Source organism: Nelumbo nucifera, chromosome 5, assembly GCF_055504915.1.
Source record: "Nelumbo nucifera cultivar China Antique chromosome 5, China Antique-T2T, whole genome shotgun sequence".
Lineage (NCBI taxonomy): Eukaryota > Viridiplantae > Streptophyta > Magnoliopsida > Proteales > Nelumbonaceae > Nelumbo > Nelumbo nucifera.
Window position 1 is genome coordinate 20,546,193 of NC_142653.1, and position 15,395 is coordinate 20,561,587.

General features: G+C 36.7%; 1 protein-coding gene across 1 annotated transcript; it reads right to left on the reverse strand.

Annotated features, from left to right (window-relative positions):
- Positions 1-3,719: 3,719 nt before the first annotated feature.
- LOC104595674 (3-ketoacyl-CoA synthase 4) lies at positions 3,720-5,852 on the reverse strand. Its single transcript, XM_010256512.3, has one exon. It carries the CDS (start codon positions 5,499-5,501, stop codon positions 3,981-3,983), a length of 1,521 nt encoding a protein of 506 aa, XP_010254814.1. The 5' UTR covers positions 5,502-5,852; the 3' UTR covers positions 3,720-3,980.
- Positions 5,853-15,395: the final 9,543 nt, after the last annotated feature.

Genomic DNA, 15,395 nt, shown 5'->3' on the forward strand with positions numbered 1-15,395 from the left:
AAATAAAAGAAAAAAATGTTCAACCACACTTGGCCTTAGCAGTGGCAATTGGGCGGGTTGGGTTGGGTTTGGTTTGTGTTGAACTTCAACCCAATTCATCTAACCCGTCAACCCATTAATGACCCAGTTATATAAAATTAATTGGATTTGGTTCAACCCAAACCCGTCTTGACCTAATCCAACATACCCAAACCCATTAATCTTATATTTATGTAATTAAAACAAAACAACTAACTTCCATTTCACAAATAAGTTAGTCATAGCTTGGTGGTAATAGTAGTTGTTATTTACACAAGTGGTGAAGGTTCAAATCACATTATATGCATGTTATTTTTACACAAGTGGCGAAGCCATTTAACTATGTACGGGTTTTGGGTTTGATTGAACCACGTAGCTTCAAACCGGTCAGACCAACTTGAATTATCTAATTGGATTGTCTTTGAGCTAATCACATCAAGAGTGGTTGAATCGTTTGGATTCGGATTAGTCTAGTCGGACCAGATTGGATCGGTTCAATCAATGGCGGATTGACTTGGATCAGGTCGTATCGGGTTGTGCATAGGTTTGGGATCGAACCGGCTGGTCCGAAGCGGGTCAATGGAAGTGAATTGGGTCTATTTGTACAAATACGGGTCGTCTCGGATGATCTGGTCCAGATTTTGGGTCAATTGCGTCAGGTCTAGACCGAACCATCCCATTCGGTTCCGCTTCGACTTCAAGTCAGCCCAAAATAGCTTGATCTCGATCGGGTTTGGGTCTGGGCTGGCTGACCTAAACGAAGCGAACCAAGGTGATTGGGTCTTATCATATTTAGACTGAGTTGAACTAGTCCGGACTTGGGTCAGATTAATTTGGATTTTTGCCGATTTGGGTGAAATGTGTTGATTCGAGGCAAAACTAATTTTAGTCAACAATTAATAAAAAATTAATACATTAATTATAAATTATTTCACTCAAATGAAGAAAAATAAAAAAAGGCTAAAGAATTAATACTTGTATTGTTAGTGGTTAACCCAATGGTTATCCACAACCCAACCCATTTAAATTGACCCAATGGGTGATCAACCCATTTCCAACCCACCAAATAAATGGGCAGATTGGGCGAGCAATTGCCACCTTTACCTGGCCTCGGCCAGGTTCAAACGAGTACATCTATAACCCTAATGAAGAAGAATAACACATTTCTGTGCAAATGGCAAGTATAACTTTTACTAGTTTGCATGGTTGCAGCACTCTTAGGCAGTGTTCGATTTGAAAAAGGTAGGGGAAGGGAAAGGTAATGAAACTTATATTAGATTTGTATAGGTTTTCCTTCATTTCCTTACCTTTTGCTTCAAACCAAACACAATATTAGTGAAAAGATGAGCCATGGAAGTCTTATAGTTGTAGAGATCAGCAAGTTGTCAATAATAAATTTTAATTCGACTGTGATACTGAAAAAAAAAAATTTGTAACCAAGGTTCAAATTTTCGATATGTATCAGGCTGTATTGATCGATCCCTCGAACCAACTTGAAAAAAAAAACTAAAAAAACAAAAATAAGCCTAAAAAAACTAGAAAAACAAAAATAAGCCTAACTGATGTATCGACCTATATCAACCGGTATCATAGAAATGATAACCAATAAGATGGTATTAACCAAAATTCACTATAAGATTTGATTGTTCTATGCTCTTCCAGTTTCATATCATGCATTTTTTTCCACAAGGCAAAACGTAGAAACTAAGCAAGCTATAAAGAGGCATTAGTATTGCTGTATTTTTTTAATGCTATTAGAGGGTGTTTGGCATATCCATGTGCATTTCTTGGTCATTGTGTTTAAATAATTATAATGTGTCTCATCAGTCATCAGTATCAAGAATCTTGTTTGTTGATACAGTAAAACAAAGTATTGCCTAGAGCAAGGTTTCCGAACCGCTATTGATCCAGACGGTCAGACCGTTCGGCTCGGGAGCCGTCTAAGCAATCATTTTTATTTTATTCAAAACTCGATTTTTGGTCAAAACTGTTGAAAAAGTCAACAATACATTGATTTGAATTATCAAACTATCGACCCATTTAATGATTTTTTATTATTTTTATTTTTAATTTATTTATCAGAATGGACCATTCGTTCGAACCAGATGATTAGACCGTCAACCCAAAAACCAGTGGCCAGAACGATCCAATTTCCGAATATTTTTTAAAACGTTGGCCTAGAGTGAAAACACCATATTTACACAATTGTGATAGCATAGCCGTATATGAGTTTTGGGATAATACGGCATCTCATGTGGCACATTGCAATGTAGAGAAACAAAATATGTTTTTTTTTTTCCGAGTCGGTAGTTGTAGCAAAACATTTTAAGAAATTTTTTCATAATTGGGGTTTCTTTGCTCAACTTTTCTTTACCTGCAGAACCAACATAACCTTAAAAGTTCATAGGACCACGTCCCTCAACTATGAAAAATTTTAAATACCTCCCCTCAGATTTTCGCATGAGTATTAAATAACCACATTTGTTAATTAGCATTCTGTCAAGAAAATGGATAGACAATAGTCATGTGCATCATGTGATATTTTAAGTTTTGGACATATCGAAATTGCCCTTTTAAATCTTGTTTCTTTAAGAAAAGGTTAAATGAGAATGAAAAATGTAAACTTTAATTTTATTTTGAGTTTTATTTTATTATGTTTCAGGTTTTATTTTATTTTATTTGTATTGTAATTAGGCAATATAAAGTAAATCTTAAAATGAAAATAAATCAGAATTAGCACCCAAATCATTGGCAATATAGGCAAAAGAGTAAGAATACAAATAAATAATATAAAATTTAAGGTTTTGCACTCTACATATTAACTGACCCATAAATACAAATAACTTGGACTACGGTTTGTTATGTATGACGGTATGAGTTAAAGTAAGTTGGCGTTTGTTTTTCAAAGGAATCCAATCTGAAAGATGTTTCCACTTACCTGACGGAGTTAGTCGCCATTAAACTCTGTATTTTTTTTTCGGGTGCAATAATATCATTGAACAAAACGAAAACGAGCTGAAGTTACGAGGGTAAGTGCCCATTAACCGATAGTATTAGTTTTTGGAAAATCGGTAATTGAAATCGAATCAAAGTCGATTGGTGGTTAATCAGTTGATCGGTTTTTCAGTTTTTTATTTTTATAATAAAAATATCCCGAAAGATTGGAAAGCAAGGGCGGAACTGGTTCAGAGAGATGCAGACGTAACAAGGCCTTTGTTTATTCTGCCAACCACACCATCTTCTTTGTTTTATTCTTTCCAGGTCTAATGGGTCTAAAATTCGCCGATTTAGTGCTCAGTCATCTCATTTATTACAACAAATAACTTGTCGTAATCAAAAGTTTGAAAAAGAGGCGATTTCTGTTGGCAGTTATATCCGACGCTTGAAATTGGACAGGGATTATGTGCCCTGGCAATAAATGGAGTTCAAATCAGTGATTGAAGAAGCCTGCTATCCAGACTCCAGAGAATTATTAGTCCATCGAACAAGGTCTGGATTTGGGTCTGCACAGGCACAGCAGACAGCAGTTGGAACTCTGTTGTTTTAATTTCTTTCGCTTAATTAACATGATCAAACTCCATGCAACAGTAAAAGTGCTGAAGGCATGGCTTAATTACGGACTTACGTTTCACGTGGACAGCCTCTGGACTAGAGAGAGAGAGAGACGTTCAATCTCAATCTCCATATATATCTGAGTAGTATTTAACATGGAATTATTGTTCAAATTAATGGGATTAAACATAAGGGTTTCCCAGAAACAACTGAAAACTAAGAAATAATGCACACTTTCTTCGTACCATATTACCAACATATACAGAAATTCTTCACAAGGTAATAAAACAATAGTTTGACCTCCATTAAAACCCCGAAATTAACAACGACCTGATGAAAGCACAAATCAAACGCAGCACAGGTTGATATTTTCTCAGCACTAATTATATATACCATCAATGAAGAATTAATTAGCCTTTTATTTCCACCGGATACCTGTCGATGCACTGCATCCAGGGACTGTTGGGAGATGCTTTCACGTTCCTGAGTGCTTCCCACACGGCACTGTTGCACTTGAAGCCACTTCCGAACGCAATCTGCCAGAGACGGTGGCCTTTGCGCATCCTCCCTTTCGCCTCCGTGTAGGCCAGCTCGTACCAGATAGAGCTCGAGGACGTGTTGCCGAATCTATGTAATGTCATCCTTGAAGCCTCTACATGTTTCGGTTGCAGCTGCAGGTTCTTCTCCAGCTCATCGATCACGGCTCTTCCTCCGGCGTGGATGCAGAAGTGGTCGAATGCCATCTTAAAGTCCGGGATGTAAGGTCTGATGTTGGCATTGAACAGCTTCTTGGCCGCCAGGGTGAGGACGAAAAGAACCTGTTCGCTGATGGGGAGAACCAGTGGACCTAGTGTGGTGATGTTGGTCTTGAGTGCCATTCCTGCAATCGCCATGAGATCCTTAGACAGCGAGACGCCTGTCTTACCACGGTCGTCCTGCTCCTGGTACACACAGTGGAACGCCCTGTCGTCCGCTCCGCAGTGGGTCCTCACGACATGGACAAGCTTGTACTTGGCCCGGCGTCTGTCGGAGGACTTGTTGGACAGAAGAATCGCTGCGCCACCAACGCGAAATAGGCAGTTCGGTATCAACATGGATTTCTTGTTCCCGAAGTACCAGTTTTGGGTGATGTTTTCCGTGCTCACAACAACCGCGTAAGTGTTGCGATGAACCTGGAGCATGTCCTTGGCCAAATCGATGGCAATCACTCCAGCACTGCATCCCATTCCACCCAAGTTAAAGCTCCTAATATTACCTCTCAGCTTGTACCTGTTGATGATCATGGCCGAGAGCGAGGGAGTCGGATTAAACAAGCTACAGTTGACGACAAGTATCCCTATGTCCTTGGGATTGAGGGATGTATTGGTGAAGAGATTGTCTAGAGCACCAAACATAACCTGCTCCGCCTCTTCCCGAGCCTTGGCCATGGTGGGGCGTGGGGGAATGTAGCGCATCGCGTCAGGGACGTAAGTCTCCTCGCCGAGCCCGGAGCGCTCTAGGATCCTGCGTTGGAATTCGAGGGAGGAATCGTCGAAGTCCCCGGTGGCCTTGGAGTGCTCCATGAAATCCTTGTAGTTAACTCTGAGATCAGATGGAGGAAGGTAGCAGGAAAAGTCGACGAGATAGACAGAACGCGGACGGGTCATGACGTAGACTGTGGCACCGAATACCAGCAAAGCTGAACAGACTGCCACGGTCACCAAATTATGCTGAAGGTGGAGCCACAGATGAAGGACATCATCCGAGCTCATCTGCCCGGCCTTGTCCACGGTCATAGCCACGATAGGAACAAGACACAAGGTCATTAGATGTTTCATCAGGTAATGGTAGCCCAACTTCACATATTTGCGTCTTACGTTTTGCCGGACGTGAACGCCGCCTGTTCCTTCACCGGCGCCACCATTCTGGACTTGTGCTCCTCCTCCTTCCATGATGAAATGGTGATCGATGAGCCTAATTGTCTTAGGCTCTAACACACCAAATTCTAATGCTTGAACTGCGGAGACGGGATACGGTGCATGGGATTAAATAGGATGTTCAGTTGATTAAACTAATGAAAGAAAGAAAGAAATATAATATAACAATAATATAATGAGAGAGAGAGAGAGGTTTGGAGGGGTTGATACAACGACGATGACTAGACAAACTTGGAAGAATAAAATTTTATGGCAAGACCAAGCAATCCATAAGAGACGTTGGCTCGAGCCTCTATGCACATTCCCAAGTGTTCGAGACTCGAGAGAGTACAAAAGGTCAAGAGCCTTCCAAGCTTTAAAATGGCATTCAAAAAACTGAAAAAGAAATAGGAAAACGCTAGGGTGTGTTTTTGGGTGGTCAAAAAGTTATACAGTTTATAGATATTGCCCCAATAAGATTGCTCCCACAACGTTCCACACAGCACATCTCCGCCGTGTATTAAAAACATCTCCCGATACAGTTTATAGATATCAAAAATTCATACTCAATTTTCCAACCATCTTCATTAATTAGGCACGCAAAACAGTTAATGCAACTATTACACAAACACTTGAAGAACAATTAAATTTGATGACTTTTTAGTGGATAAGATGAGTGTTGAGGACGGCAGTAGTCATTCATCCGAAAGAGATATCACCGAGTGGTCCAGATCAGATGTTCGATTGGTAAAGGCAGATGTATCTACTCTTGGAGTAGTAGATGGTTGTAGTTGTAGATACGATTTGATGATTTGAAAGTATATTCATTTCATCTGTCGGGTATATCTACTTCTGACTTCATAGCCAAATATTGAACTTGGTTTCGTTATTATTATAAATTCAGTTGTCTATCTGTCGATCAGAACTAAGAAGAGAAGGAAAGGCAAAATTATGGTTTTTGAACCGCGTTGATTCAGACGCTTGGACCATTCGGCCTAGGAACAATTTAGACAATTAGTACCATTTTACTCCAAATCTAGTTCTTGGTCAAAAACTATTGAATTAGTTAATAATTCATTGATTCAAACGATTATCGATTCATTCGTTCTATTCAACAGTTTTTTATCATTTTTAAATTTTAATTATTTTTTATTTTTTTTAATTTATTTTGTTAGAATGGACCTTCCATTTGGATCAGATGATTGAACCTTCGATCGAAAACCAGTGAACAGAATGATTCCAGTTCTGGGCCATTTTTTATTATAGTTTTGTCCCCGATCCAATTGACTGGGATTGGCAAAACTTTCCTGGCCACTGCACTTTTGGATATGCTGCATGTTTGGTGCATGCGTGTTGTTTATCTTCTTCACTGCTTGTAGCCATCTTTTATTAAATGAATGTGGAAACGTTTTGACAATTAATGCTCCTTCCTTCCAATTCCCACCACCCAATAGGGCTGTTCATAAGAAGGCCCAAACCGACCCAACCCGAGTCGGCCGGGTTTTTATCAGCATAGGTCGGTTTCGGGTTGTGCAAATTCCTAAACTGATTATTCGGGTTGGTTTCGGTTTTCACACAAGAAAACCAAAACCGATCCAAACCAAACCGACTTAGTTCCTAGTTCAAACATGAAGTTCCAAAGCCCATTAGGCCACCTAGTTTTTGAATGGTTGCAAAAACTTTGGATTAGTGAATAGTGATTAATGAATAACTTTTGTGATTAACTTTTCATTTAAATTTTATCATAGGAGATGGCTGAAATGATGTTCAATTTATGACTGATTTTTAAATTAGCAAGATTTTATCACAAGGATGAATTTAGAACCGAAACCGACCCAACCCGACTCAAACTGACCAAGTCGGTTTTGCTTAACACTGGGTCGGTTTCAGTTTTTGTGTCAGGTAACCTGACCAGGTCGGGTCGGTTGGAAAAACTGTAATAAACCGACCCAACCCGACCCGTGAACAGCCCTACCACCCAAGAAAAAATATTAACTCCTTCAAGAATTTTAACATTTTTTATGAAATATTACAATGTAATCAATCAGTATAAAGAAAGAGGAAGAAAAACCTTACAACAGAATATGATAATATAAAAAAATGAGGGGTTTTAAAAAATATATAATATCTAAAAAAAATGTTTGATTTATTAGGCCTGCAAACGCCGGTATCTTGATTGTCCGAATTTAAATTTGAAATTGAATTTAATCCCATTAAAGGTGATATGATAAATATCAATGAATCAATCCACCCCTATCCAATCCAATTTGATAGTTGCATTTTGAAAGTTGCATTTTACTACATTGCCATGCCATAAAAGTAATTTCCATTTCATTTTGTTCATTAAATACAATATCAGATACTTTTGTAGAATTGTAGTTAATTTTATTAATTAATAATATATAAATATAATATTTTTGAGTAGTTTTTATTTAATTTATTTATATTATTCCGTATTTGTTTTTAATTCAAATTCATTTAAATCCTATATAAATCCAATGGATAAGATCCGATTGGAATTTGCATATAAACAAAGGGAAAATCTATGATGCGGAAAAGATATGGTATGCATGGGAAGAGTTTTGACCAATCAAAACCCACCCATGAATTTTGATAAATAACACTAGATTGGCAGTCACATTTATGATTCCAGTTGACTGGTTAGAAGTTTTTCAAATATCATATATTTTCTATATCATAGCCGATAACACATCTTTGAAAACTGAAAACGACATATCACATCTTTATTACATAATATGGACATGCATTTGCCCTGGTTTCCTGTCCAAACCACCATATGAAAATTTTAATCCACTTATTTTCCTCTCTCTCTCTCCTACCTTCTTGTTGGTGCATTTTGAATATACCATTAAACTAGTTTTTAGACAAATAAAACCATACAGGGTAATATCTTTTTTGGTACTAAATGGAAATTCACTAACACTTAGGGGGCGTTCTTTTTTTGGATTTTGAGAGGGGGGAAAGTTGGTCAATGGGATTTTTGTTCCCATTGACCAGGATTCCATGTTCATTTTCAGTTTTATGTGGGGATTAGGGATAGTTTATTTTTCAAGGTATCATTTATCCGGGTAAGTGATACCCATCTCCTAGGTGGGTAAATAACTTTCCCACCTGGGGGAAAGTTTATAACACTTAAATGGAACAAAAATACCCTTTTAATAATGAATTTTTATGATTAAAATTGTCATTACTTTATTTACATGGGAAATAAAAGAACATGGGTAAATGCACCTACCCAGATAAGTGTTTCTCAAAAAAAACTTACCCAGGTAAATTTACCCGGGTAACTAACTTACCAAAAAGCAAATGGGGCCTTACTAGGAACCATATAGGGACTAGGGTAATATCACCATTTATACAAATAGTGTAATTCACTTTTCTAACTTCTAATTTTGATAATCTATAGATTTGTTTAGTGTAGGTTTTTATTTTGCCTATCTTTAATGGTGGACTTTTGCTCTATCCTATATTGCATATGTCCAGATTTACATGTTCCCATCAGTATTTGTATTTACACCTACATGTTTCTGTGAAAGCAAATTAAGGTTGATTTTACAAAGTCCCCTAACAATTTCGTTTACAGTGTTCTCCATGTTGGCAGTGGGAATTCATTTACTAAATCAAAGAAATTGTAACAAAAATAAATATAGTTATTATTGAAATCTATTTTTGGTGAACTTTGATACCTTGACTTAATTATTTAATTTTTTTTTAGGGAAAATTCCACTTTAGTACCTAAGCTAAGCTTTGGGGGTAGTGTCAAGTTAGTACCCAAATTTTCAAATGTGTCACTGCAGTACCTAAACTTTCAAAAAGTGTCAAATTGGTCCCTCCCGTTAACCGACCATCAGTTATCTCAAAACTACCATTCGAAAGAAGACACTGTTCATTGTCTTCTATCTTGAGACTGACCGATTGAGGTGTTTAAGATTGTAGACTATTGAAGTCATTGTCTTCTACCTTTAGATCTGAAAAGCATTCTTGTCTAGTTACTTCTTTGCTTTCATTTATTATTTTCTTCTATCATATTTCATGTTTTTTCTCTCTTTTTCTTTGAAAATAACCGATTTAGTCTCAAGGTAGAAGACAATGAACCGTGTCTTCTTTTGAAGAATAGTTTTGACGTTTTTAACCGGTTCATGGCAGGGACTAACTTGACACTTTTTAAAAGTTTAGGTAAGTTTGGATATTAACTTGACACTACCCCCAAAATTCAGGATATAAAGTAGAATTTTCCCTTTTTTTATGACCACAATTGTTTATACTTAGATCAAACGCAGTAATATTTTGGTTTTGCACCAACTCATAAGTAAAGGTGGGATCTAAAAACTCAACATTGTGTCAAACAAGGAGACAACTCATCTGAAGAGATTTTAACCCTGCCTGGTGGTTGCAAACATCAAATATATTATTGGAACGAACAAAAGATTTAAAAAGGAAATTTGGAAGATTTACAACGAGATAGAGGGAGATAAGATCGTCTCCATAACACTGGTTCAATATTGCAGAAGAAACATTTAGGTTGTCTTTGATTTCTTCCACATTCCTCGATAACTTTCCCTCAATTTTTTTTTTTATTTCTTTCTTATTTTCCCTCAAACCAAACTTAGCATAAACTATTTGCGCTGGCAGTTTATTCATAGGGTTTTAGTTGGACCCCCTAGTTTTTAACAAATAAAATATATAAGAAGAAAAACTATACAAATGGCTCAGTTTATTTGCCGTGCAAATTTCATTTGCAGTTGCATAAATGCATGGAATTGCATAAAATAGGAAATAAATACCCTCTTTATATGAAAAAAAAAATGGAGTCAGGATGAATTAATCAAATCAGATTTGCACTGCAGCAAACAAATACAACCTATAGGACATTTATTAATTCCTTGTTTGTATTAGAATTAGCTATATTTCGGTAGCCAAACTTCACTCATTATTGCATGGAATTAGAGAATCCACACCCATCTTGATATATTGGTTTCTTACGAATGTGACTTTTCCTTCCATCTATTCTTTTAATTGAGGGTTGAGCCGGTAGGCTTGATTGTTTAACTTATGGCCGGTAGGGTTGATTGAGGGTAGAGAATCCACACGAATTCAGTCAGTCAATCAGCTCTTCTTCATGTATAATTTGTTTATTTATTTATTTATTTATTTATTTGGGTAAGATGTATCTTGTTTAATTAATGAATAATTAAAAAATATCTCGTTTAATTAAATGCGTTTTTCTTTTGGTATGTGCCTTTCTCTTTACGTCTCGTCTCTTCTTTAATTGCCTATAGGTTGGGCGGTTTAACAGATAAATCATGCATCGGAAATTAGGACTGGTTTTCTAATTCTTGGTCGTGGTGGTGGTAAAAGCACATTAAAGCCTATCTTTTCCTACCTTTTCTTTCAAACCAAATAGAGCTTATTTGAATCATTTACTTCTCACTCTTGCCATTTAGGTTCCGTTTGGTTTGTGGAATGGAGATAAGAAAAAGGGAATATTTCAAAAATATTCCTTCTTTTCTCATTTGTTTCAAGGAAAAATGAGGGATAGAATGAGAAAAAAGTGGGATGTGAAATCCCAAAATTGTGTAATCGGGGTCACACCAAAACCGTGCAACCCCGGTGGAAAAATTTGAGAAAACTCGAGTTTCGTCTTCATCCTCATCGCTGTTGGTAATCGCCACCACCGCTGCTGGTAATCGCCGCTGCCCTTCTACCTTCGTTATAAGGAAACCGGCAATAGATGGTTTCAGGAACCCAGATCTACCACTGCTGGTAAAGCATATGCATGAGGATGAAGATGGTTTGAACTTGATGATTTCAGGAACCAGATCTGTCGCTGCCCTTCTACCTTCTGCATAAGGAAATCGGCAACAGATGGTTTTAGGAACCCAAATCTGCCGCTGCTGGTAAAGCATATGCATGGTTTCATCTTCATCCTCCCTCATGCATATGCTGGGAATCGCCTACTATTTTCCCATGTAAAACCAAACAATGAAAAATTAAATTTTTACACTTTCCCATCCCACCCAAATCTTCCCACAAATAAAACGGAACCTTAGGAGTGTCTATTGGGACCAGATTTGATTCAATAGTCTAATATGAATTCATTATAGATAGACTAGGTCCAATCCAATCTTATGAATACTTCGAATCTTTTGTGGACTAGTTCAGTTTAATGTTTAGACTGCTCAATCTGTTCAAATTTGTTCCAACTCAAACCTGGTCCATTGATACCTGTATTCTTATCTTCTATCAATTGACCATATATTGATTCAATCCAATATTAATCCATTATGGATGGACCAGGTCTAATCCAATTCAATAAATATTTTGGATCATTATGTCTGAATTGGTCCAATTCAATATGCCTTGTTAGTCCGTCCAATTTATCTAAATTGATTTTATTTTAGATGGGTACAATCCAAAGCTAGTGTATTGAAACCCCAATTGCCATGGTTATGGATCCTCTCTCAATAGGGGTGTTCATGATTCAGTGGGCCTATTTTTGAAATTAAATCGATATTACCAGTTTCCCAAAGCTGATTGATAACCAATTGATCGTTTTGGTTCGTCGGTTTTTCAGTTAAGCATAATTGATAATTTAACCAGGTTTGCACATTTGTGCCCACACCTTATCTACACTCTCCGTGAACACACTATACAACTTCCCTTGGGCCAAACCGACCGGTACATGTCTGAGAGACTGAGGATCTCCGCAGACGAGTCCAACGATGACGTATGTATTAATGAAGAAGATTTTGGTTCCAAGTCTGTCTTTTCTCTCTTCTTATTATACAACTTTGTTTCTAGCGTCTTTTTTATGGTTCTAACAATGCCTGTGGAGAGAACTTGTTCCAGGGTTGCATAATTCGTTGTTCACTAGCAGCTAGATTGAAAAAGAAATTAATGGCATTCAACCTCAACGCTGAGATAAAGCCAGCCCAACCCGGCATAAGGACTGAGGGACTCTGGTTATTGTCTTAAATTGGATCAATGTGGAGGGTCCAATTGCCAAGTAGATGGCCCAACATGGTTCATAGAATACTGGGCCAGGACGTGGGCCAGTCTGTTAGCGTTCTGTTGGCATGCGAAATCAAGAATGTATACACATTAGAGGATGTAGGATGAAGCCACATACCAGGAGCACATGAGCTGTATGTCTGGGGTAGGGATCTGTTACCAACAAAACACTCCCAACACTGTCTCAATAGGCCAATGCAGCCGCACATTAAGAACATTTTTCTTGTCATTCATGGGAAAATGTTAGTAATGATTGTTGGAACAGTGTTAGGATTGGTTACATGAATCTTATTTCACTATTCTATTCTATTTATAGTCAAATTTATTATGGATTTTTGGTTCTCACAATCATTGAACTTTACAGAATTAAAAAATATATATATTTTTTAGATTATAAAGAATTAAAAGGGTCATTAAGGCCCTTATGATTAAAAGGCCACTTTAAAGCTAAAATAGATAATGTTAAGATGTCGTCAATGAATCCGTAATAAATAAAATAATAAAAGCTCATGTGGCACTACTTAAGTTTGAAAAGGTCATTTTAGATGTTAAAAAATAAATTTTATTAATCTTGAATTTTTTTTAAGTCATAAGGCAAGAGTTTTATTTAACTTTCAATTCGAAGGTTACATCTCATCCAAAATAATAGATCGGATACAATCTATAATAGAGGACCAAGTAAACGATCGATTTTGTCTTAAAGCAAATTAGGCAAGCCCATGGACTGCTCTATTACAGGACCCAGGGGTGTGATACACCTTGAAAATTACTTAAAGGTTTTTAACAATAATTAATTGAATAGTAAACAATTAACAACATTAAGAGCATATTATTGCTTAAATACTAACTTAATTAGTTTAACTAATAATAAATTAACAATCACTCAGTTTGCTTAATTAACTTAGTTAACTTTTTTTGGGTATTTGGTGATATGCCTAAATCCCTTGGAAAGGCCACTGAGTAGCGCAACACCACACTAATTGCTCCGCTTAGTGGGAATCATATCCACCTCTCTACTAGAACAAATCAGCTAATGAGCCAATTAGGCCATAATTTTTACAATTACTTTATGTACTTATTTTAATTTTCTTAATTAATAATAACTTAATTGACTTATTTACCTCAATTAGCTTTGATTATTTAATTACTCTATTTACTTAGTTCAATTTACATAATTGACTTAATCAATTAGTTAATTCACTTAATTGTCTTAATTTTCTTATTTAGGTCGACTAGAATTGTCTATTTAATTACTTCATTAACTTAGTTTCCTTAATTAATTTAGTTTACTTATTCATCAATTATATAATTTACATAGTTGGCTTAATTTACTTAACTATCTAAATTAGTGTGATTTATTTAATTAACTTTATACCATCATAGATATTTAAGTAATTTATTTAATTAACCTTATTAAAGTGGGTTTTTCAAACTTTGGGGTCTAAAGTGGCCTTTTCAAACATGAGTGTTGCTACATAAGTATGCTGTATTTCATTCATTGTTTAATTAGTGAATTTTCCGATGACATCTCTAACGTCATCAATTTTGAGTTCAGATCTCCTGCCCACAAAAACTCTACTCACGTTTGCCCACATAACATCGCAACCACATATGGAGAATATTTCATCTTATACAGGGGGAGATGTTCACAACTCACAGGGGTAGTGTGCTGTGAGTAGACGTGAGCAGAGTTCTCGTGAGAAGGAGATCCCACGTCATCAATTTTTGCCTTAAAATAGTCTTTTTGTCATAGTTTGAGGGTGAAAATGGCCCTTTTAATTCTTTAGACTCTAAAGCGACTTTTTTTACAAATTTCAAGGGCTGTCAAAGCCAAAAATCTAATCCATTATTGAACTAGTGGTGCTTAAATCGTTTTTTTACTATTATCCAAATCCTTTTTTGCTCTAACCCCGGCCCTTTTAGTGCCTTCAAATTGCAACAAATAACTTCTCTTTATGGGTATTGTTGATGGTATGCATGTGAACAAACCATTTAAATCTACTTTCTCTCATTTTTACCCCGTACATGCATGTATGTATGTAACTATATCACAGCCATGCTGAGCCGGGCTAGAAATGAAATAGATAGTAGTGATCCATATTTTATCCAATTATATATAAACGGATCAAATTAGAATACTAACCAACATTTTTATTAATATTCACTTATTCAGCCCTACATAATAAACTTTATTAAAAGATATATAAAGCATTACACCTAATTTGGTGGTGGGAAACATGTATCTTGCCATGCATTCACAAAAAAGGGAGTATAGCTGATAAAGGCAATTTTTAGGCCCTATTCAATAAAAGTAAGCATTTTAATATAATTTCTAAAATAGACTAACTTTTTAAAAAATATATCAAATAAGGGCAAAAACATTGTTCATGTTCTTCCTCCTCCAAACCACTTCCGCCCCAGCCCCATGAACCTCAATGATCACCATCCATCAGCACTGTCGCCACCGCCCACCTCATGTCGTCATATTGGCATTGCCAGAGGTGGGCGGAGGTAGAGGCGACAGTGGTGGATGGTAGTCATTGAGATTTGCAGGGCTGGGGAAAAGGTGGGCAGAGGTAGCATTGTCGAAGGTTGGTGGAAGAGACGGCGTTGGGTGGAGGAGGAGGTGGGCAGAAGCGTTGCCGGAGGTTGCCGGAGGCGGCGGCGTGCTAATGGATAGTGGTCATTAAGGTTCATGGAGTTGGGGTGGAAGTGGTTTGGAGGAGAAAGAAGATGAAAAGTATTTTTGTCCTTATTTGATATATTTTTTAAAAAATTAACATATTTTAAAAATATTACTTTTATTGGTAATAGGGCTTAAAATTGCCCTTACGCCCAAAATAGAATAAAAGCATAAGAACCTAACCTTCCAAAAAAATACATGAACATAAGATATAT